The 24,300-nt window shown below is 50.7% G+C and overlaps 1 protein-coding gene across 7 annotated transcripts in view; it reads left to right on the top strand.

The window, feature by feature from the left end:
• Window positions 1-24,300, top strand: part of MYOCD (myocardin) — a 488,383-nt gene that overhangs the window by 448,057 nt on the left and 16,026 nt on the right. For all 7 annotated transcript variants that reach the window (XM_050919226.1, XM_050919227.1, XM_050919232.1 and 4 more), the window contains 6 exons: window positions 1,826-1,987; window positions 10,321-10,496; window positions 15,167-15,292; window positions 20,852-21,096; window positions 21,677-21,830; window positions 23,140-24,093. In XM_050919226.1, the coding sequence (XP_050775183.1) occupies window positions 1,826-1,987; window positions 10,321-10,496; window positions 15,167-15,292; window positions 20,852-21,096; window positions 21,677-21,830; window positions 23,140-24,093 (1,817 nt within the window). The remainder of the gene's footprint in view (window positions 1-1,825; window positions 1,988-10,320; window positions 10,497-15,166; window positions 15,293-20,851; window positions 21,097-21,676; window positions 21,831-23,139; window positions 24,094-24,300) is intronic.

The following is a 24,300-nucleotide window of genomic DNA, read 5'->3' as shown; positions in this document are numbered from 1 at the left end:
AAATGAACCAAACTGTACAATAGAATCTCTAAGGATAGTGATTTCATGCTTGAATAATAAGAATATAGCAGTAGGGATTTATTATCGACCATCTGACCAGGATGGTGATAGTAACTGTAAAATGCTCAGGGACATTAGAGGACCGACCATGTTATTCTGGAACAGCTCCTGGGAGTCAATTCACACCCTACCTTTTTCTGAATTAATCTGGGAGAGTAGAAGCTTTGCAGAGTAGAACAGCTGCTAAGAGACTTTCATAAGGACAAATGGGGATGATTGGGGTGAACGACCACTCACAGGATAGCATGAATTCAAATGTCCCATCAGGTCTGTAACAGGCTTTACAGCACACTATTGAGACTCTGAGGCTTGTGTTTTCCACAGCCTGAATTTCTTCAAAGAGTAGCTGTATTCGGAACGATAAGGATGTGCAGTGGTACCTTCAGGTCCAGAGAGGTCCCCTGACTTTACAGACTACAGCAGGTTGGTCACACTTTATATTAAGGGCCCATTTATAAATGGTTTGTAAAGGCTTAGTAAGTGTTCAATAGATATAAGCATGTTGCAGACAGTAGTACTATGTGTTTAGGGATGGTAGAAGATGTTAACATCATGGTGATAAGCAATCTATTGACCTGTTGGACTTGGTGACAATCTATAACAATTGATTAACGACTTATTAAAATCTCTAGTAATCATTTACCAACTCTTTATAAACCATTTATCAGGGGAGCCTTAGGATAAAGTATAACCAGTAAATTCTGCCTTTTTTTTCCTGTTAACCTTCCAGAGCCCATCCAGCTCTGGGAGAGGACTCTGAGAGTCATTGTTTCATAAAATTTAAGGCTAGAAGGGACCATTATATCATCTACTCTGACCTCCTGCATAACACAGGCCATTACATTTTACCCTGTTACCCCTGTATTAAGCCAACAACTTGTGCTACACTAAAGCAAAATTTGTGCCTTCCAGAAAGGCATCCAGTCTGGATTTGAAGAGAGCAAGCAATGGAGAATCCATCACTTCCATTGGGATTTTGTTCCTATGGTTAATCACCCTCCCTGTTAACAATTTATGCCTTATTTCCAGTTTGAATTTGTCTGGCTAAAACTTCAGGTGTTTATGGCTGTTTCACTTTTCTCTGCTAGAATAAGAGCCCTTTAGCATCCAGCATTTTCATAGTACCCACTTCTCCACTGTAATCAAGTTACTTTCAATCTTCTTTCTAATAAACTGAACAGACTGAGCTCTGTACATCTCTCCCTGTACAGCATGATTCTCTCCAGCCTTTGAATCATTTTTATGGTTCTTTCTACACACTCTAATATTTCAGCATCCAAGGAGCTAGAGTCTGTTCCCGTTAGTTGGCAGAGCCAGTCCAGCTCGGGGAGAGGAGCTGCAGGAGCAGAATAGACTCCATCACCCCCACAATTTTTAACTAAATTTCATTGCAGACTGTTTATTGATCAGACAGAACCCAGCATAACTCTAGGGTCCCAGGCTGAGTTTGCACAGCTGGAATCTGGGGGCAGGGGGAGGAGGGAGAATCTTTTACTTGATAACTGAGAATTCTGACCTGGGGACCATTGAGAACCATGTGGAGACCCGCAATCCATCCCACACACAGCCCTATGTGTAGGGATTAGTCTAACAGCCAGCGTTCCAGGCTCAGAAGTGATCTCTCTCCATTTACTGCTCTAACCTGAAATGTGTTTTGTTTTGACTATGATCCCGGAAGGGAAATCTCGTTATCACTGAGCATTCTGTATCTAGAGCACAGGTTCAGCAGGACCTGGAACTGATGCCTTCAATTTTGGCCTTTTAGACTCAGCTGCAGAGGGGTCCATTCAAGCTACTCAGATGAAGCTGAAAAGAGCTCGACTTGCAGATGATCTCAATGAAAAAATTGCTCTCAGACCAGGTCCTTTGGAGCTGGTGGAGAAGAATATTATTCCTGTTGACTCAGCTGTGAAAGAGGCAATAAAAGGTAGGTCACAAGAGAAGCATGTCTTGTATCGCACGTGTGTGTACAGCACAGATTGATAAGGACACGATACATATAGTGCAGTTCTTAGATATGAGTCCGGCAGGAAGTTACCAGTATGAAGTTAAGAGCCATAACAGAACCTAAGTCAGTCCATATTATTTTCACTGAAAGCAGCCTCAACCAGCAGCGCATATATTCTCCTCACCAGGTCTAAGAGGAGAAAGGAAGTTGTCAACTCCTCTCAGAAATGTCTCCCATTAAGTTGCCTTGGTAAGAGGCTAACATTTTCAGTCACCCCCCTGTGCAGTCAGCTTCCCCTCCACATGTGTTAGGCATCACAACCCAAATCCTACCCTCTAGCTAAGGACTAAGGAGGCGGCACAGCTTCTATCAGCTGGAGCTGGAAGGCCTCAGCATGCCCAGTCTCTTCCTACCATCCCTTCACCTCACTTGCCCGAAGCAGAGTCCAGTTCCCTTCTTTGCGCAGCCAGGGGACAGCTGGGGTAAGGAATCAGTTAGGGCTTGGGAGGCATCCCCACTGCATTAGTGCACAGCTACTTGGTTGGCATTTGCTTGGTTGTCTGGTTGGTTGGTTGGTTTTATGCCTCTGCCTGAAGTGCCAGGCAGTGGCCAGGAGGGCTGGGAGAATGAGTATGCCTGGTGATGGGGATGAGGGGTCGTGCTGTATGTACCATGTGGGCCTGGTCCCCCTGCCTCTCCCTGGTGTGTCATTCCACTTAGCCCAGGTCTACACTAGCAGGGGGTCGACCTAAGATGCGAATAGCATAGCTGAAGTCGGCGTATCTTAGGTCGGCTTACCTGGCCGTGAGGACGGCGGCGAGTCGACCGCTGCCGCTCTCCCATCGGCTCCGCTTCCATCTCTCGCAAGCTGGAGTTCTGGAGTCGATGGGGAGCGTGATCGGGGATTGATTTTATCGCGGCTACACTAGACGCAATAAATCAACCCCGATAGATCGATCACTACCTGTCAATCCAGCAGGTAGTGAAGACCTGCCCTTAGACTTGTGCAAAGTGGGTGTAAAACAGTCCCCAGTCAGAGAGGTGGTGCTTTGCACTCACTCTGCACTGGTCTAACAGCCTCAATGCCCCAGGAAGGGATGAGTCAGGCCCTGTGTGTTTGCACTGCATTTCAGCAGTGCCCCAGGAGACAGCAGCCAGGCTGGGGCTGTTCTCTGATGCAGAGGCCACAGGACTCACATTAGTGAACACAAAGGGCGTCCTCTCTTCAGGATGCTGGAGACACTCCCCCCTGCACCTCCTGGCTCACCTGAGACACACAGCTTTTCACCCTGGGATCTTGGTAAGGGCTAGCCCAGGCTGTGCAGTTAGGGCAGGGGTCAGCAACCTCTGGCATGCGGCTCGCCAGGGTAAGCACCCTGGTGGGCTAGACCAGTTTGTTTACCTGCCACGTCGGCAAGTTCGGCAGACTGCAGCTCCCACTGGCTGTGGTTTGCCACCCCAGGCCAATGTGGGTAGCGAGAAGCTGCGGCTAGCACATCCTTTGCCTGCACAGGTAAACAAATTGGCCTGGCCCGCCAGGGTGCTTACCCTGGCGAGCCGTGTGCCAGAGGTTGCCGACCCCTGAGTTAGGGCCTGGACTGCTTGCTCTGGCAAGCTAAGCTGCCATGCTGACTCACCAAGGGGATAAAGCCCACTCCAAGGCCGAGCCCTTTCTGAGTGAAATGTACAGGGCCGCTTTCCACAGCCCCAGGGAGCCTGGCACTGGCTAGGAAATGCAGGTTGCAGAGCTCAAGCAGCTGCAGGGTCAGGACTGCTACTACCCTGTCAGCCTACAGATAGCACCTGTGGGAGGGATAGAGCCCAGCCCAGCCCAGCCATGCTCTCTGTTAGTATTTCCGCATGGGGCTGGTACTGTTCCAGACACCCAAATGAAAGGGCACTTTCAATCCTGCCAGAATCACTCCCAATACAGGAAGTATCTGGAAGAGAGAAACGAGAGACCCAGCAGTGACAGGCCAAGAAGACTCATCTGTACTCAAGCCAGGCCCATCCATGAAGGGTCTGATCCAGCTCTGCTAGTCAGTAACAGTCTTGCCGTTGACTTGAAAGTGTCCCTGAGAGCTGGTCCCATGCAGCCCAAATTCCTTGTTCAATAACACTCAGTCCCTAATTGTCACGGATTATTTCCACTGGCATGCCAGTTACATGTGCAGCCCAGTAAGAGCGTTCAGTGCCCCGGTTAGTGCTCAGGGTGAGCTGGAGCCAGTGGCAGGGGCTCTGCTCACCAGGAACTTAGACCCTTTGGCAATATTGACTTTAGAATGACATAGGACATGGTGTGAGACGCAAGAAGCCCTTTGACTCTTGGTTCGAATACGAACCCAGTATGTAGAACCTGAACTATTCCATCCCATGGTGAGCCAACTCAGCAGAGCACTGTCGAGCAGAGTGAAGCCTACAGGTTTCCCATGCTGTCACGTGCAGTGGTTTCCTTTCTTGGCCCCTGTTATTGTAACTGTTCTGGTCTTGGCATATCTGGTACCTTTAAGGCCCAGTGTTGCACTGGTCACATCACTATAGTTCAGGGTCCAGCGTCATGCCCTGATTTCTCATGCTTGTAACTTTTTAATACAGTAGCCTGAAATGTTCCAAGCCAGGTGCCTGTTTGAAGGGTTTTTCTTTTTTTTAAGCGGAGTTTAAGCAAAATCTCGTCAGCCATTTTTAAATGATGGAAGAGTGGAAAAAACACATTTCCTACTTTATAAAAACTCCAGAGCCATGTCTTTGAATGCCACTGTGTTAGAAAGAACTGAAGTTTGGAGGCTGGAAGGTTGCTGGGGGAAAGAGTGCTCGAGGAGGGTTAGGGCCTTTGCCCAACCGGAGAACAGCCTATGGTAGGCACATTTGCAAAAGGCATCCTGCTCATGGCCTGGTCATTGGGATGTGCACACTAACCCACTTGGAGAGCACGGACTCCAGGGAACCCCCCGCTAGCATGACGGAGGGTGGTTTGGAAACCTGGGTCAGAGGCAGTGTTCATACTTTGCTCAGTTCCTGGCTCCTCCCTCGCCCACCAAGCAACACAAGAGCGTACAATGATCTCAAGCCTTAAAGGTGACTGACAACGGACAAGAACTTAGCTTTGTGCCCTGTGCCCTTCTGTGATGCATCAAGAGGGCCTGCAAGGTTTTTCTTCCCCAGCATTTTCTGCTTGTGGAATGTCTGGGATTTCAAGGGTTTTTCTATCACAGATGAGCCAACATGGGTCTGACTCTCTTCTCACTGACCCCAGCGTACATCAGGAATAAGTGGAGTTAGCTGAGCATAAAGCTGATGTGACCTCAGAATCAGACACCTGGCGTGGGACTTTTCTGAGCTTACAATAACCCGGGCAAGTGTGTGTGAATCTTGAACAACGAGAACTTTTCTCCTAAGTGCTTGTTAGGGGCTTGAATTAAATAGGGCTTAACAACCAAAAGTTTTAAAGGGTCTGAGTAAAAATGTCTTTCCCTGTTCAAAAGCTTAGCAATCATTCTCTTGTCAGGCCCTGCAATGATATCATCAGAGTAAAAATATGTAAAACTACAATGGAGTGTCCTTAAAATCAGTTTAATCTAGTCTGGGCCCACGTGCACCAAAACATTTGAATTGTAATCCTATGATTATTGCCTGACATCACTACAGGGCAGAGCTGGGTTGTTTGGGTGCCTTATCTGTGCTTTGCCACATCTCAGCATCTTTGAATTTCTATTAAGAACTACCCAGATGATGTATTTCTTGGGTTTATAAACACTTTGTTTTAGAATAATTACAACGTACTGGTAATGAAGTTTTGCCCTAAATTAGTAATATGTGCTCTCAGCCTTAGCTCCAACTGATCACAGCTTGCGTCTGGAAATTAATACCTTATTATTTGAGAAATCATCCATGGCCACATACTTCAAGAGTGTGGGCTCTAGCCAGCCTCAGCTCCTGCCCGCAGGAATGCAGGCTGAGGGCCTGCCTGATGCAGCAAGTCTTCCTGCAGCAGGCCCAGAGGGGCGGAAGGTACCCGCAATCCCTACTTTAAGAAGGCTTGGAGCTAGCCGGTGCAAGTTTAAGGTGTCCTCCCAGAACACCCAGGAGACAGTTTGCCTGCTCTGGGTGCGAATCCCATCTGGGCACAGCAACCAGTGGGTCAATCTACCCTTTGCTGGCTGTTCAGCCACAAGGAGGCAGAGTCAAGGGCAATCTTTAAACAAACTTTCTGGGGTTCTTGAATGCTGAGAGCTGAACTGTGCAGCATGACACAATGTCAGTGCTTGCCTTTAGATTTATGTAGCAAAATGCCTAAGTCAAAGGAGCAGCACAGTGTGTTTGCCAGGTCCATGATTCCCCTGGGGCCTGCAGCCCAGGCTCAGACACAGAGCAGAGAGGAGCACTGCTATTCTGAAACGTTGAGTCTTTTGTTTTTGCAATACCAGAAAAATGATGGGGTTTAAAATTGTCTTACTGTAACCTTGGAATTTTAAATGTTTACACAATGGAAAGTATAGTTGTCATATTCATCTAATCACCTCCAATAGGGCGAAAGAAAAGTGCTGAAGCCAGTCTAGATCCCTAATGTCCCAGCAACAGGAGGTTGCCTGTGCTCCACATAGCTGAGGGGTGATCTAATAGCCTTTTTTTACCAGGTCCTTGTCATCACTCTGTCCAATGCACTCAGGAGGACAATACCCAGTGCACTAAAAACAGCCCCAAGCAAACACCATCCTGCCTGAGATTACAGCAGAGGCATGGGATCATGAAACAACATGGATAGCTGCAGATTGCTGTGAGAGCAAGAGAGATAAGCCGAGCATTCCCCTCTCCATGCAGACTCTTGGTATCAAGAAGTGAAGTAAGAGGCAGCACATTCCAGTCATGCTCTGGAATGCCATGTTGTCCCTGACTGAGGTCCCCTCAGCTCACTTGTTTGGTGTCTATCTCCTCTTGGAGGGGATTTAAATTCCTCCTAACTGCCAGCCCAGCTGTACGATTAGGAAAAACTATTTCTCATCAGGGTGGTGCAGCACTGGAAGGGAGGTGGTAGAATCGCCTTCCTTAGAGGTTTTTAAGGCCCGGCTTGACAAAGCCCTGGCTGGGGTGATTTAGTTGGGTTGGTCCTGCTTTGAGCAGGGGGTTGGACTAGATGACCTCCTGGGGTTTCTTCCAACCCTAATCTTCTATGATTCTTTGATACTCTGTGGCTAAGGATGGTAATGTGTTAGAATTTGATAGGGTTCCTTCAAAGCTCCAGACGGCAGGAAGACTAAAGGTGCATAATTTGCCATCCGCCATGCTATGTCACCCAGTTCTCAGGACAGTGCCAAGACAACAATTGTCACCGCCTAAAAACCCTGCCTGTTGAGTCAGCTCTCAGCATCACAGAAAGCCCACAGTATTTGTAGCTCCTGAGGCAATGTTTTGGCACATTTTGGTGCAACACTGCTCCATGCCCTCGCCTGTGCACCCTTCCTAGACCTTCCATGGTACTTAAGAATAAAAGGTGCCATTGGCTTCCACAGGTTCCCACCAGAAAAACTCCCTTTCCTGGCCTTCCCAGAACCAGCAGCTGGTTCCATCAGGCCTAGAACAACCATTCTGTGTTACATGACACCTGATTTTGGTTTCTGGGTGTTACTGGCTCCTGCAGCTTCCCAGGCACATCAGTTCTTAAGGCTTGTGACAGAGAAATCCTTGCACTGACAGGGAGGGTGCAGACAGGCTGCCAGCCAGGTGCAATGGAGTATTAGATGCTCACAGAAGCTAGGCAGGGAGCACTTGCACTTCTGGAGGGAGCGTAGACTGTCTGCAGCCTAGAAATCACAGCCTGACAGCCTTGGGAGGGGAACACAGCCCATTGCTGGACAGGGACAGCAGCAGCTGCAGCAGGCAGATCCAGGGCAGTGCCCTGCAGGCAAGAGGATGGCATGGAGGGAGGAGCTCACTGAGACAAGGTTACCTCATTATCCCCCTCCTTGGCTGCCCTTAGGTTGAGGTTGAGGGGTTTGTTCCAATAGCTGGAGCCTTTGTGCTGAGGGTATTTGCACCCTGGAGTCCCTGGCAGCCCTACCAAACCACTTGTGTGTTACTCCTGCTACATGAGTGTTAGTGGGACTGGAGCCCTTCAAGCCCAGTGCTAAGAGCACTGCGGCTCACGTTTAGGAGAGCTGCCCCCAGACCACTGGAGTGCATAGCCCGGGACTTAGCCAAACCCTCCATTGGGGAAACCTGTAACTATGGTAACTAGCAATGCTCCTGTGGTATCTCCTCCCACCAAGTGCCTTGGGCAGATGAGCACAGACTCCAGGAGCTCCCCTAGTGGCTAGCTGGCAACAGCAGGGCCAGTGACTTGGCAAGTTATCCTACACAGGATGGGGTCTCTCTCATCTGCTTTCTCCCTCCGGAGAACGCACCCTGTGCAAAGAGAATGGGCGATAATGGAAGGAAAAGGTCAGAACACGACGAAGCATGTCGATAAGAAGCTGCACACTGCTGGGCTTGGAGCACAGACAGGTGGACTACTCTTCCCCAGCCCTGCCTCCTTCCCAGAGCTATCTGAGTGCAAAGCTGCATGATAAGACTGGGCAGCATATGACTGCAGCAGCAGTAATCCTTCTGTTACCCACCCTCCTGGCTAAGCCTTCCCAAGGGTCTTGCAAAATAGCCTTGCTTTTTCAGCACTTTGTTTATCAGCACAACCCTGGGATCAAGAGCTCTTGTCCATCTCAGTGTGGGACACTGCCCTGGGAATCCTCCAGAGGAGTGTCTGGACCAGGCTTTGCTGGGATTCCGGAAGCACAGTCAGTCATTTGGAACATTTCTTCCAACTCTTTGTACTTTGTGCAGAGAAGCTGGAGGGGAGGGACCTGGAGATTTGAGACCTTTGTTTGATTTAGTCCTTGGCTTCTCTGTGGAGGCTCCAGACAGGCTCAGTGCAGCCATCGGTTTTGTGATTTAGACATTCGTCCAGTGGAAGAGGACTCCTCACACACTATTTCACTGCTAGGTGCTAGCCCCTCTGGTGGGAACAGTTTCACATACCGCTGGATTCAAAGCAACCCCCTAGGTAGGAAACACTCCCCCCGCCCCGAGCTATTACCCAAGTCGAGCAGTCCCGGTGTTCTTTGGAGATGAACAATACACTCATATTCTGCAGTTAAGCACCTCAATCTGTATTCAGGCTCATAACCCCACAGCCTGATTTGCAGAGGTGCTGAATACCTGCAGCTCCCATGGATTACACTGGGTACAGCAAGGGGCCTATTACACTATTTCCCAGGCTCCAATTGCCTAGCCAAGCTCCTAGGATCCCCCACTTTCCCTAAAGCCCCTCAGCCAACATCATCCCATTCACTAGAGGGGAGCAGAATCACTGTGCTGCATTTGCTCACAAGAGTGTCACTCACTGGTGTGCTGCCTCCACGACATACCCAGTCAGGCCAATGAGAGAGCAGAAGCCTGGATCACCATATTTTTGCACATCCATGTTGGGGAAGAAAAATATTAGGGCTTTATGACTGAAATGCCCCAGGTGTCCAGGGCCTGATCTCCACAGCCTGCTCTGGAGCAGATGGATACAAATGGGAAACAGACAGACACATCTGAAATAAAATCAGATCAAAGGATGATAACCAGAATAAGCCAAAATCCCTCTGCAGTGTAGAGATTTCAATGGGGCAGGTTTTTTAAAATCTCTCCCTACTGCCCTCTGTGATGCTCTTCCCTGTTCCTCTACATGAGCCTGCAGGGCACTGTTCTCTGGAGCTCCTGCAGTCTGAGCAACTTGCCTGACCACTGCCCTCATGGACTCTCCATCTCAGCTCAAATCTCACTGCACTTCTGTGAGCCCCTTACTAGAAAGCCTAGATCTGTAGATGGATGTGTACAGAGCATTAGGCATAAAATGGACACAGAGACATCAAAACCTGATATGATTTTCCAGGAGTTGTTTCTTGGGCACCTCAATGAGATGCCCATGTTTGAAAACCATGTTCTCCCATCTGAATGGCTGAGCTCTTTCTGAAAAGCCAATCAAGAGAACACTTGTGTGAAAGGTGCTGCACAAAATACAGCTCCATATCACAGCCACCATTATCTGAAATGCCCACACTGGAATCAGGGCACTGTTCCCAGGGGCTATTGCTCATTCCATCAAAATCCCCCTCCCCTCCTCAGCTGTGCTCAATGTGCTCCTACTCAGGCACTGGAGGCTGGGCTTGTGTATGGTAGGGAGGGTTGGTATAGCCACTGAGATGGTTCATTGCACGTGTTGGTAAGGCTGTCTGTTTACGCACCACTGACCTATTGCCTTTGTTTCACTTGTTAAGGTGCCCAGGGGAGCTTCTCTAAATCAGCTGATGCTTTTGCCTTTGAAGAAGACAGTAGCAATGATGGCCTGTCCCCAGAGCAGGCCAGGAGGGAGGATTTGCAGGGCTCCACAGAATCACCAGCAGCCACCAAAAACTCAGAGGCAATTTCCTCTGCCACATCAGGGACAACTCAGGTAAAAAAAAAAAAAAAAGACACCACACAACACACAAGCGTTCTGTGGGCAAGCCAAGGCTTGGCCCCAGGAACCAGCCTGGGGAAGCCTGTCTCCTCTCCCCAGCAAGGGCATTCAGACATCCACTCAACACTCTGAATGCAAGAATACTCTACACCCTATGGGGGTAGGGGGTGCTCATCCTCTTGAGCAGGTGACGCCCATGGCTCCAGAACTTACTGCTGGGTTACTGTGGGGCTGCAGTGCAGAGTGCTCCTGAAAGCTGCTTGCAGTGCTGACTCTTCTCACTCCCCCTCACATGCACCCCCAGAGCAACCTTTAAGTGACATCTTTAAACAACCTCCTTCCACATGATCATGGGGAAGCATGTGCTTGCTAGGGAGGGGGCTGATTCTGCCTCCACCTCAGCCAGGGGTGAAAGTAACTTAAAGGACTTAACAGCATGCCTGAGTCCTGAGCAGGGGCATGGCCTCAACCAGAAGAGGTGGGGTCTTTCAAGATTTAAAGGCCCTGGAGCTCCAGCTGCGGCTGGGAGTCCCAGAGCCTATAGGCAGCTGGGAGCCCCAGGGCTCAGGGGCAAATTAAAGGGCCCAGAGCTCCAGCAGCCGGGCTCGGGTGGAGATTTAAAGGGCCCAGAGCTCTGGCCACTGCAGGGATCCCCAGGCCCTTTAAATGACTATGGGAGCCCGGCTACTGGAGTTCCAGCAGGGATCTAAAGGGCCTGAGGATCCCTGCAGTGGCTGGAATTCTAGGCCCTTTAAATCCCCTCCCGAGCCCAGCTGCCGGAACTCTGGCGGTGCTTTAAAGGGCCCAGGGCTCCCCGCAGCAGCCGAAGCACCGGGCCCTTTAAATCCCCGCCTGAGCCTGGCTGCTGGAGCTCCAGCAGGGATTTATAGGGCCCGGAGCTCCCCGCAGTGGCAGGAGTACCAGGCCATTTAAATCCCTGCTTGAGCCCAGCTGCCGGAGCTCCAGCAGTGCTTTAAAGGGCCTGGGGCTCCTTGCAGCAGCTGGAGCCCTGGACCCTTTAAATCACTGCCACGGAAGCCAGTCCAGTCCGGCACAGCATACTGGCTCTTGTCGGTATGCCGTACCAGATCATACTGGCTTACTTTCATCTCTGGCCTCAGCCCACACTCAGGATACCATCCCTACTCCAAGGATCCCACAGACAGCAATGGGCTCAGAGAGGTTCTGCTCAGTGTGAGCAAAGGAGGCAGAATCTGGCCTTGGGAAGCTAGCATAGTACCCTCCTATATAGAGTGGAGACAGGGGGAGCAATGCCTAGGCTGACCATCGCTGGGAGCTCTCAGACTGGCATAGACTGCTTAAAAAAAAGCAGAGCTGTGACCTGCCTGGCTCAGCCTTGTTGTACAGCCAGCTGCTCTGGAGTCTCCATGGAGCCTAACTGCTTCATTGCTTCCTTTGATCTATTTCTTTGCTGTATATCTGGGCTGGAAGGGGCAGAGAGAGAGAGCATCTAGCTCAATGCCACATGCCAAGGCTCACTCACTTCCAGCCCAGCCTGCCCTGGCAAGGGGCATTCAGGTCACATGGGAAGTGTGGTCATGTGGGCACGGAGGAAAGAACAGAAGCCAAATGCTTGTGTAGCTTGCAGGGTCTGTGGAGCAGCAAAGGCCCAGTGCATTTCCAAAGTTTCCGCTGGTGCCAGATACTTTCTGGAAGATGCTGCAGCAGAATCCCACACACTGATCCTGCAACTCACATGAACAGCTTCTGCTGTGACAGTGCCTTCTGTCCAGTTCCAGTCCCTGCCATCACTCAATAGGGGCAAGGCTGTACCCAAACATTTCTGAACCTTTCAGGGGGTCTGACTGAGTCTGGCTATGGAAGAGGGAGAAGTGCTTCTCTTTCTCCCTGGCCTTAATGCTCTAGGATGCAAATGCCTTTGCTGTGGCTTCCCCTCTGCCCTTTCTATTCGTCACTAGGTATTCCATGTTAGTAGTTACAATCTGTATCACTGTAGCACCTAGATTTCCTAGTAGTTTTGGTAGCTTTAAGCATGTCAGCAGCTTCTCCCCTTGGAAACCACAGACAGGAGAGGAATTGAGGCTGAAAGGGTGAGGCTTTCCAGACCCAATGGTTAGCAGGGGGCACGGGGAGTGGGTATGAGCAGACAGTAGAACTGGCTAGCAGCGGGGCTGTAGGGCTTTTCTCCAGACAGCTCAGCTGGAGAGTTGGGCCTTGTTAAGTGGCATCAGTGTGAGGCCAGTGCTTTAAGTAGCAGGTTATCAGTCAGCAGCTCCCCCAGAGTGATGTCCCTGGGTCTTGATGCGTCTCTGGAACTGCAGTCTGAGGTAGTGGCTGTGCACATGGCTCTGGGGGGGAGGCCTTTCCTTCCCCAGCGTGTCCCCAGTATTTAACAGTAATTAACACCTTTGAAGGTGATCAACGCTGTGAAAATGGGGGACTGCAGGCTACTCCAGGAGCCACACAGAGCACTGCTGCCTGGGAAGGGGGATCAGCAGCTGCTCTGGAGATGAAGCTGCAGGCCATGCTATGTGCTTGCATCCCATGTCAACCTCCATGGGGAAAGGGCAGCCCGCAGCTGACAATTCCATGAGCCTTGCCCAGGATCCCCAGGGAATTTGCTCTGACATGGACTTAATGAGACAAATGGGGACCCGGACTCAGGATCCTGAAAAAAACAAACATGCTTTCTCTTTAAATCCACTTGTGAAGCATGGGTTAGTGCAAGATCCCGGGCAGGACCCACTCTGAGTGCACAGGCTGCAGGCAGGGGGAAGCAGGGGGATATCAGCCTCTGGTAGTCCCAGGGCAGGGCCGCCCAGAGGATTCCGGGGGCCTGGGGCCATCGGCGGCAGGCGGCTCTGGTGGACCTCCCGCAGACGTGCCTGCGGAGGGTCCGCTGGTCCCGCGGCTCCTTTGGAGCATCCGCAGGCGTGCCTGCGGGAGGTCTACCGGAGCCACGGGACCGGCAAGCGGCAGGGCGCCCCCTGCGCGGCGAAATGTCTAGAGCTGGCCCTGTTTAGCGGTGGGGGGCCCCCGCCGCGGGTCTTTGGTGCACTTCGGCAGTGGGTCCCAGAACGGAAGGGCCCCCCGCCGCCGAATTACCGCCGAAGACCGGGTTGCACTTCAGCGGCAGGTCCCGCTTCGGCGGTAATTCGCTGGCGGGGGGTCCTTCCGCCCCGGAGCGGAAGAACCCCCCCCCCCCGCCAGCAAAGACCGGGAGCGGAAGAAGCTCCAGGGCCAGGCCCCGCAAGAGTTTTCCGGGCCCCCTGGAGCAAGTGAAGGACCCAGCTCCAGGGGCCCTGAAAAACTCATGGGAGCCCCTGCAGAGCCCAGGGCCTGGGGCAAATTGCCCCTCTTGCCCCCCCCCTCTGGGCGGCCCTGTCCCAGGGAGCACTGGGGTGTTCTGCAAAAGATCCCGAGCAATTGTTAACCTGCCAGTGACAGATTCTTGGCTAGGCAACTCTTCTCCATTCCAGTGTCTTTGTTACACAGCAAAACTCCATTTCACTGCCTTTGTTAAACAGCGTACTTGGTATCGGGTACCTCAATTTTCCAAGCACTTATGGCTGGTAGCCAAATGTTTGTCCATTTGGTTTGTCTAATTGTATCAGCCTGAAGAAACCATGGCAGGTTTGCTCTGACTTGCACTGAGAAATCACTGTATTCCAAACAAGTTTCTAGGAGAAGATGGATACAATTGCACATGTGAGCTGCCTGTGTGGGATATCTCATGAGGGCGATGACTGCAGGGCTCCAATTAAGAGCAAGATTTCATCCTGTGTCTTAGTTTGTTTCCTCTGTTTGACAGAGGCATATTTGCAAACTGTGTTTTAGTGGCTTGGGTGATGTAAATAGTCCTGAGGAACAGAATCCGTCGGTTCTCATGGCACTGGAGTGTTTAATTGCTGGTGATGTGACACCAACAGCTGCCCATGTACAGACTAGCCCTGGTGCATGTGCGTAGTGAATGGGGTTTGACACCGAGCAGGGGAGGTCTCAAGCCTCGTCCATGCTCCCCCTTACTCCCAAGGCTGGAGCATGGGCAGAAAATGGGCATGCCCGAGGAGACACCACCCTCAGAGGTGAGATCCAGGCTTAGAGCTCATCTCATTAGTACAGGACCACGGGCCTCTGCCTACCCATCAGGTTCAGCGCTTCAGGTCTGGCTACATCGCAAGCTGGAGGTGTGATACCCATGCTAACTTGGAGGCAGTTACATAGCTAACAATATAGGAAAGAGCTAGTCACCCCGAGTATGACCCATCTGAGATACTAGGTATATACTCAGGTGGTTAGCCCCTCCCGCCACTTCCACTGCCGCAGCTACACTTTGGTTTCTGGCGAGCTAGTGTCAGTATGTCTGCCTGAGCTGGAAATGATATCCCTGACTCGAAGAATATCCCCACCTTAGATGTGATAACTCTAATAACTGCAGAGCCATTGCTGCAGCCCACACATGCTTTGCCTTGAGGAAGGCAGCCAGTGTATGTTTAGGAGGATCCTCATCAATACCATGCCAATCAGCCACAGACTGCTGGGAGGCTCACGCCCAATTAGGGTGCTGGCTCCGTGACTAGAAAGGAAAGTTTTCCAGCACTTGATAAGGTTTCTTAATGCTGCTTCCTATACTCCTGGACATTAGGTGCCACACACTAATGATGACTGATTCTTGATTCCAGGATCATTCCCGCACCTCTGAAAACAACGTGACTGACCTGACATCAGTGCAAAACAGCCAGTGTGCAAGCCCAAAGCAGGTGAACGGCCAGCAGAGCCCACCCCTCCCAGTGCCTGCGGTGGTGAAGGTAACGTATCTACCCCGTTGCCTTGCAAAGAAAGACAACATGGCTAGCTGAGTTTTGCTGATTAAAGTTTAGCTACATTTTCTTAATGGACTTTAGCAGCCAGTTTCAACCGACCGTAACGAAACCCTGCCCCACCCTCCACCCAAGGTGACTCCTCACTGGGCCATGTAAAGGAATGACACTCCCAAAATAACAGAATAACAAAACTCCCAACTCCTCCCCCGCTCTGGCTCCCTCCCTGGCACCATCTCAGGCAGATAGTACGCCAAGGCTGAGTCCCGAGGCAGAGCACCTGCAGCATTGTGGCACTGGCTGGCTTAAATAAAAGTCCTCTGTTTTTATTTTTCACACCTGGGAGGGGAAGGACCCTCTCCCAATCCTACCAGGCTCCCTGCTCCCTGGCCTGGGATCCTCCTGGGGTCTCAGATGGCTCTCGGTAGCCAGGTCAGACCTCTTTGCAGGATGCTGTCACTGCAGGGCTGGAGCTGTCAGATCCATGCAGTTAGATCTCACAGCAGAGCCAGAATGCCCTGTGGGAGAAATGGCACCTCGGCAGGGACACCCAGCTTCCAAACCAAAATCAAACTTCAGCTGTTTCTCTGAGTCAGGCTGCCCCCTGCTAGGGACTATGCAGTGCCCACTGCATGGTCCAGATCACCCCATGCAAAAGTCTCCCTTTTGGTCCACCAGGGTTCCTTCTGTCCCTGCCCCAGCTCAGTGCATGCTGGGAAATGGGATCAGAAAGCTCTAGTAGCCATTATAGGTGGTAGGTCCCCCTTGGGTGTGTCTACTCTGCACACAAAACTTAGTCTATGGGATCCGGGCTTATGGGCTTGGTGTTTCCAAGCCCACGCTTGAGCGTCCATGCTGCATTTTAAATCTGAGTTTACAATTGCTGGACCCTGTCTCTCAATGGGACTCAGGCTCTGACCCATCTCCAGCAGGGTCCTAGAAGCCAGGTACTTGCTGACCAAGTCAGACTGATTTGTAGGAGGGTGGAAAGGGGCTTGTGCAGTGCAGACATACCCATAGAGACCCAGTCTGCCACTTCAGGAGCTGGCAAACCCCAGAAAATAATCTGTCCTCACCCAGCCTCCAGTTACGCTACTCCTGGCTCCGTAAATGAGAGTGCATTATCTGTTTGTGGCTGCTGAGCCAGTGCAGAGGGAGGGAGCAGCTAGGACCCAGGCCACGGGACAGACTAGCTTTGGCCCCTGTCCCGAAAAGCTTGAGAAGGAGACAAATGGAAGGCAGGACACAGGCCAGCAGCTCCTAGCGTGACGATGTGAAGACTCTTGATGAGCAGAAGAGACAGGAGGCTGACTGAAGAGGAGGGCATACAGGGAGATTGGAAAGGGAGGTTCTCGGCAGGTGGGCTTTAAAGATCAATGCCAATACCCTGAATGGCACCCAGAAGTGAGCAGGGAATCCATGTGGGCTCTGAACAGCAGGCAGAATGTGCTTATTACACCCAGCAATACCAAGAAAGCAGACAGCCACATCTGCACCAGCACAAGGCTCTAAGTGGTCTTTGTTGGGACCCCTATGCTGAAGGGACTGCAGTGAGCTAATCTACAGAGATAGCAGCCACCATCACCACGCCAACCATAAACAAGCCCTTCTGGTCACCTCCACCAGCTGGGAGTGTAGGAGAAATCCCTGCTCCAAAAGTGCTCTACATGGTGAACCTCACATAAGGGTAAAAGATGTACAGTGCTCCTCCATCCAGACCATCAATCCTGAGATCCTCTCCAGATGCTGCCAACTAGAACCACCTCTGTCTTGTCTGGACTGAGCCTTTGCTTAGCTTGTTCCCAGGCAGGGATCACCTGGAAAAGTTTGCATAAACACTCTCTCTGTTCTCACTGCCCAGGACATGTCTCACAGCACACATTGCTGTCCTGAAAGACCACTCACCCCTTCACGCTAGGATCTTAATATCATGGTCATTGTTTTATTAGAGTTATCAGCATGCCAAGCCTCAGGGTCATGCAGAGTTCAATACAGTGCATTAGAGGGCTGGGCTCCTCACACTCAGAGCAGCACAGTGTGTAGTGTGTAACTTCTCAGTCCCCCGGCAGTACACTGAATTAGACTAATCAGTGTAAATGGGTAGATGAGTAAGAGGACTGGCCTCAGTGGAGGATTTTAGCTGCTTTAGAGAGAGTGGCTTTGGGTGCCTCGCTGAGCAGGAATTATGCAATGTTGTTATAGGCATATCAGTCCCAATATATTAGATTAGACACGAAAAAGAGCTCTGTGTAGCTCAAAACCTTGTCTCTTTCACCAACAGAAGTTGGCCCAGTAAAAGATATTGCCTCACCCACCCTGTATCTCTGAGCAGGATTTAGGCCTTTTGAACAAACAGCTGAGAGAAGAGAGGATGTTATTAAGTCGTAATACCTCCTCTGACACTCTCAATTCTATTCTGCTGTCATGCATGGGCAGATCTCCCAATGCAACATGATTAGTGGACACTGACTGGGAGGTCCAGGAATGGAAAGGAAGCAGAATATCAGAGTCAAAATCTGCCATGCTGACCTGAGAGCAGAACTTTAACCAGAGGAATGCAACTTAGTAAAAGTTAACCAGGTCCTTGGTGCATGTGTTATCTATAGTACAATGAAATGCACTAAGTCAGTCTGTAATCCTCAATGCCCAAGTGACTGCAAGGCCTGGTATAAAGCTTGTTTGGTCATTCAGGAAAGACAATGGGGCCTATCTCTGCTTAGTTTGCTGCAAGTCCCCTCATTTTCCATTGACTTTAGTGATCTAGGTAATTGCACACTGGGATTTTTTAATGGAAATATTAAAATCAAAAGAGCAAACCCCCAATTACTGTCCTGCTCTGCACAGGAGACCCCAGGTCTGGTGTGCTGCTCTCCCTAAATGAATGGAACTCCCCAGTGGGTCCCATTTAAGAGCTGCCATGAGGGTCAAGGAGTAGAATTGTGCCCTGCGAGAGGCCCTGGATATTGAATTCTGAGAGAGTCTCAATGTGAGCAGTTCTGTAGGTTCTGAGTATTGGATAGCCCCACCAGCTACACAGAGAGGGAAAAGAATACAAACTAGGAATGTAAAATTCAACATAAAAGGGAAGCTCCTTGGATACTATTGGTACATCTGGTGTGACTGGGAGCAGGTGCATCACTTCAGTGATTGGCACTTAGAGACAGGACTGGTCTCCAGATTTGGGGCTTTGGCATGTAGGCAGAGCCCTGGAGGGGAAGGACCTCTTGGGGCTCACCATTAAGATCAGGTGACAGTGGTGGGCTCAGGACATTACTCCTGGGGGAATTCTGCACTACTGCACATGCACAGAATTCATATCCCCCACAGAGTTCTTTGCTTTCCTGCAGAAAAAATAACTTTCTGACAGGGAAGCTGCAAGAGCAGTCATGCACCACTCCCTAGCATAGTAGGTACATGATTGGTGAGGCCTCATCTGGAGTACTGTGTCCAGTTTTGAGCCCCACACTACAAGAAGGATATGGAAAAATTGGAGAGAGTCCAGTGGAGAGCAACAAAAATGATTAGGGACACATGACCTATGAGGAGAGGCTGAGGGAACTGGGATTGTTTAGTCTGCAGAAGAGAAGAATGAGGGAGGATTTGACAGCTGCTTTGAACTACCTGAAAGGGGGTTCCAAAGAGGATGGATCTAGACTGTTCTCCGTGGTACCTGATGTCAGAACAAGGAGTAATGGTCTCAAGTTGCAGTAGGGGACGTTTAGGTTGGATATTAGGAAACACTATTTCACTAGGAGGGCGGTGAAGCACTGGAATGGGTTACTTAGGGAGGTGGTGGAATCTCCTTCCTTAGAGGTTTTTAAGATCAGGCTTGACAAAGCCCTGGCTGGGATGATTTAATTGGGAATTGGTCCTGCTTTGAGCAGGGGCTTGGACTAGATGGTCACCTGAGGTCCCTTCCAACCCTGATATTCTATGATTCTATGATCATTTCACACATCCGGAGCAGCTGGCAGAGAGGTAAATCACCATGGGGCTGAGGACACCCCAGCCAGTGGCTTCTACCCTGAGCCAGGATCAGCTGCTAGTCCCGGCTGGACTGGAGGCAGGAGAGGACAGGACTTCCCTTGCAAGTAGTGTCTGGGACTGTGTCAGACTCACCCCCAGAAACCTCCCCCAGCTGCAGGGAGCTCAGCATCCTCCCCTGCTTCCTGCCCCCATCACTACTCAGCTGTGGGGGAAGGGGTCACTGTATGTGCAGCTGCTCCCCCGTCCACCCCACCCCCATGCATCTGGACCTCCCATACCCAAATCCCCCTGCCAAGCCTTACCATGTACATCCAGAACTCCTCTAGCCCTCCATACCCAAGCCCCACCCCACTGAACCTCATTCCCCGCATCTGGAGCCCCTCTTCACACAGACCCCCTGCCTCTGGCCCCCCCACCCCTGCACTCAGACCACCGTCCACTGAGCTCCCTCCACTCAAACCCCCACCATGATGCCCCAGTCTCTGCACTACCCTGACTCCCAGCTAGCTGCACCCAGACCTCCACTCCACCAAGCCCCACTCCCCCACATCCAGACCCCTCTGCTGAGCCCCAGCCACCTTCACCTGAAAGCCCCTGCAGAGTCCCATTGCCCCTGCATCCAGGGCCAGCTTTATGAACTGCGGGGCCTGATTCGAATACCCAGCGGCAATCTGGGGCTTCAGTGGCTCTTCGGCAGCAGGGTGTCCACTCTGGGTCTTCCATGGCACCAAAGGACCCCCCGCCACCTTAATGCCACCAAAGATATGGAGCGGACCCCCTCCACCGCCACTGAAATGCCACTGAAGACCCGGACACACACACACACACACACACACACACACCCATCGCTGGGTGAGTAAAAAAATTTAAAAAAATAAAAAGGCGCCTAAGGCGTAGGGCCCTCTTATGTGTGGGTGCGGGGCTCGATTCTGGGGAATTGGAGGAATCAGCCTAAAGCCGGTCCTGCTTGCACCTGGAGCCCCCGCAATGAGCCTGTGTGCATCCAGATCCCACCACACCTAGACCGCCCCCCACTGAGCTGCCTGCACCCAGATTGTCTCACACAGTATCCTCTCACTCCACACCTGGATCCCCCCATGGTGAGCCCCTACATGCTTGGATCCTGCCTGGTCGAGTCTACCTGTCCTCCACACCTGGTGCACCTGGCGCAGAGGGGCAGGGACCCAGGGTGTTTCTGGGGCAGGCCCAGGCCTTGTGTTGCATCAGGGTCGGGTGGAGCCTCACCACTAAGTCTGTGTCCCCGGGGGTGGGGAGGCTGCAGAGTGATCTCCCACCTTTGTGCAGCCAGTGGCCCGTGCTCCCCACTGCCATGCTGGAGCCTCTGCATTTTGTTATTGACAAATAAAACTTGCAGAATTTTAAAATAATGTGCACATAATTTTTAATTTTTGGTGCAGAATGCCCTCAGGAATACGGACATGCCCGTCCTCTGGTTCTGGGTCTCTAAATTCATAAATGTGAACGTCATCGGTTAGCCAACTCCAGCTCCGAACCTGATTTCTCAGCTAACCCCTGTTCTTTTCTCTGTACGACACACAGTCAAAATCATCCAGCGATAGCAAGAACCGCCACAAAAAGCCCAAGGACACGAAGCCAAAGGTGAAGAAACTGAAGTATCACCAGTACATTCCGCCTGACCAGAAAGCAGAGAAGTCTCCTCCGCCCATGGACTCAGCCTATGCTAGACTCCTCCAACAGCAGCAGCTCTTCCTGCAGCTACAAATCCTCAGCCAGCAGCAGCAGCAGCACTTCAGCTACCCTGGAATCCACCAAGCACAGCAGAAGTGAGTCAGCAGCCTGTAAAGAACGTCTGCACAGTAGTCTGAGGCTTAGATGTTTTGGGGGGCTTTCTAAGCTCTCCTGCAGGTCCCTCTTCTATGCTTGTGTGCCTGTTGATGCGGCATAGCAGGGATCTGGGAGCACAGTTTGAAAATGTAGCCCTGGTCACATCCAAAGCCATATTCTGATTGGCCAGATAGAGGGATGATAGCCACATAAGGCCTCCTTTGATCCCCCTTGAAAATGGACAAGGAAAGATAAGCATCCCTAGTCCTCTCTCTGCAGCCCCATCCCATGAACTCTGCAGGCTCTTGCTGAACTCCTATCTGGGGCTGCCCATGCCCTGCTATAGTGTCTCCAATGTTCTTTACAATCACCTCTAGATGGAGCATTATATACTGGGGACCTTAGGTCACCCCTCTAAAGTGAAGAAAAAAGCAGCTAAGATGAAGAAGTTAAATCATATTTTAGATGGGCAGGGGCTGTTCCTTGGCCACCCTTCCATAAGTAAGTCCCATTTTCTATTAATAAATGTGACAAAAACTGGACACTGTTACCAAAAACTCTCCTCCTTTGTCATTTCAGGCAACCAAGTGAGCAAATGGTCAAAAGTTCAAACTCTTCGTCAACTCCAGTCACCAACATGCCCCTTTCTCCAGTGAAAACCACTTTTTCTGGACAGACCTGTGTTTCTTCTATCAAACCAGGCCCTCTCCCTTCCAACCTGGATGATCTGAAAGTGAGTGCAAGCCTCCCATTAATCGTTTGTTAGCAATAGTAGTATCTAGCGACACCATACCTTACAATGAAAATGCTTTGAAGTCTATCAGGCATCCCAAGGTAACAGCGATGAGCTGGCTGGAACCTAAACTTGCATGTTATAGAGCAAGCGAATGCAGCAAAATATGGAATGCATGGAGAAGAGCTAAGTGCCTTTATGTTTCACAAAGTGCTCTGACTTGTCATGAGACAAATGGTGCAGTGGTACTAGAGAACATGCTATTGCTGCAGTGCAGAAATCTCCTAATTGCCATCAGATTGAGGCAGGTGGTCAGAGCTGTGCAAAATGTTTGCAGGAGAACCCAAAGTGATAATGCCTTGAGGAGCTGTCTGTGGAGAACAAATCCAGGAACTTCTGATTTGAAAAGCATGAGCTCTTACTGCCTGAGCTTAAGGACTAGTCCTGTAGCTAAGTCACTAACTCTTATATAGACCATCCCCTGAGAGGAAGGGGTGGCAATAAAGACTCACATTAGACTGATAAAAACAATGAGGAGTCTGGTGGCACCTTAAAGACTAACAGATGTATTTGGGCATAAGCTTTCATGGGTAAAAAACCCACTTCTTCAGATGCATGGAATGAAAATTACAGATATGGGCATAAATATATTGATTGATGTGGGTCATTTACACACACAATTCTTTCATATTTTGTTACTTAAACTCAAACATGACTAAAGTCCCAGACCGGTCTTGCGGAAGCAGGCATGTGTAAAATAATCCTTATTATTCAGAGACATGAATAAGGATTAGCAAGTGGAGCATGTGTGTAATGAAGTTCTGGCTGAGTCATCTGGGAGGCCTGAACTTGGGCCATATAGATCTAAAAGCATGAACTTCTGTTAGCTAACTAGCCTGTTAGCTATCTCATGGCCAGTAGCAGACTCATAAACCTCTATAGGAGGGCTAGCTGCTAGCAGGGACACCAAGCCCCACTGTGTCACCCTCTGTTCCATGAGAATTACTGCACTGCTATCCACATTACCCATTCACAGCTCCGGCTCTCTACGTACAGCAGCTTTGGCTGCCGGAAGGAGGAATGTATTTCCTCTGCTGGGACACAATGAGGCTATTAGGCTGTGCATAGTGATTCTAGTGACTGAGGAGCAGTGAGGGGTGGGGCTCTGTCCCATCAGGCAGGAGGCCAGGAGAACACTCCCTGGGGGAAATATTCACAGCAGGGTATTTCCCCACAAGTGTATAAGGAATATGACAGTGAGGGGAGGTGCTGGAAGTGACTGTCATTAAATGGCTGGCTTTGCTTCTAGGTGTCAGAACTGAGGCAGCAGCTCCGAATAAGAGGTCTCCCCGTATCCGGTACGAAAACGGCACTGATGGAGCGTCTGCGGCCCTTCCAGGACTGCAGTGGCAGTGTGGTGCCAAACTTCAATGAAATAACAACGGTCACCTTTCCAGTTACCCCAACAAACACGCTATCAAGCTATCAGTCACAGCCCTCGGCCAGCATGCTATCCAGCAGCTTCTATCAGTTTGGCAGCACCAGCTCCTCCCCACCCATCTCCCCAGCATCCTCTGACCTTTCCGTCAGTGGCTCTTTACCAGACACATTCAACGATGGACCAATGACTTCTCCACAGTTTGGTCTCCAACCATCCCCTGTGCATGGCAGTGCTGAAGAAAGCCTAATGGGCAGCATGAATGGAGGGAGCATCCAGTTGGAACTGGAAGGGATCGACACAGAAAAAGACAAGATGCTGGTGGAAAAGCAGAAGGTTATCAATGAACTGACGTGGAAGCTGCAACAAGAGCAGAGACAGGTGGAAGAACTGCGGATGCAACTCCAGAAGCGAAAAAGGAACAATGGCTTGGAGGAGAAGCAGCCACCCACCCAGCATTTCTTTGGTGTTCCCATCAAGCAAGAAAACACAGTATCCAGCTGTCCATTCTCATCAAAACAAACTGCCTTGAAAGCCCAAGCCAACAGCTTGGATAAACTAAGTAACTGTGGGACGCCGCAGCTGCCTCACATTGTAAACAGCCTTTGCATGGAATCAGCAGGACAGAGCACCATCACCTCCTCCACGTTTCTAAGCCCACAGTGCTCTCCACAGCATTCTCCGCTTGGGACTGCAAAGAGCCCACAGCATATTAGTCTGCCACCATCCCCTAACAGCCATTACCTTCTCTCTGTGTCCCCTGGCTCTCAGGGAGAAGGACGCAGTGTTTCCCCACAGGCCAGCAATCGACTTCGCCCAGCACCGGTAAGTGGGGAATGCACAAGGCTAATGCCATTCTGTCCTATCTTGATGGAGATTGCACTGGTATTAAAGGTTGCTTTGAGGGTTGCTTGTCCAAATCTCTCTGACCTGGGAATGAGGTTGGGTACAGGCCATTCCATGAGCTCTCCAATGTGCTCTGGCTCTGACAACCCTGGAACACCACGGGAACAGCCTGTCCTGCAACACTTC

The sequence above is a fragment of the Gopherus flavomarginatus genome, chromosome 12 (assembly GCF_025201925.1).
Source record: "Gopherus flavomarginatus isolate rGopFla2 chromosome 12, rGopFla2.mat.asm, whole genome shotgun sequence".
Classification (NCBI taxonomy): Eukaryota; Metazoa; Chordata; order Testudines; family Testudinidae; genus Gopherus; species Gopherus flavomarginatus.
Note: the sequence above shows the minus strand (reverse complement) of the source record. Positions and strands in the feature narration are given on the sequence as shown.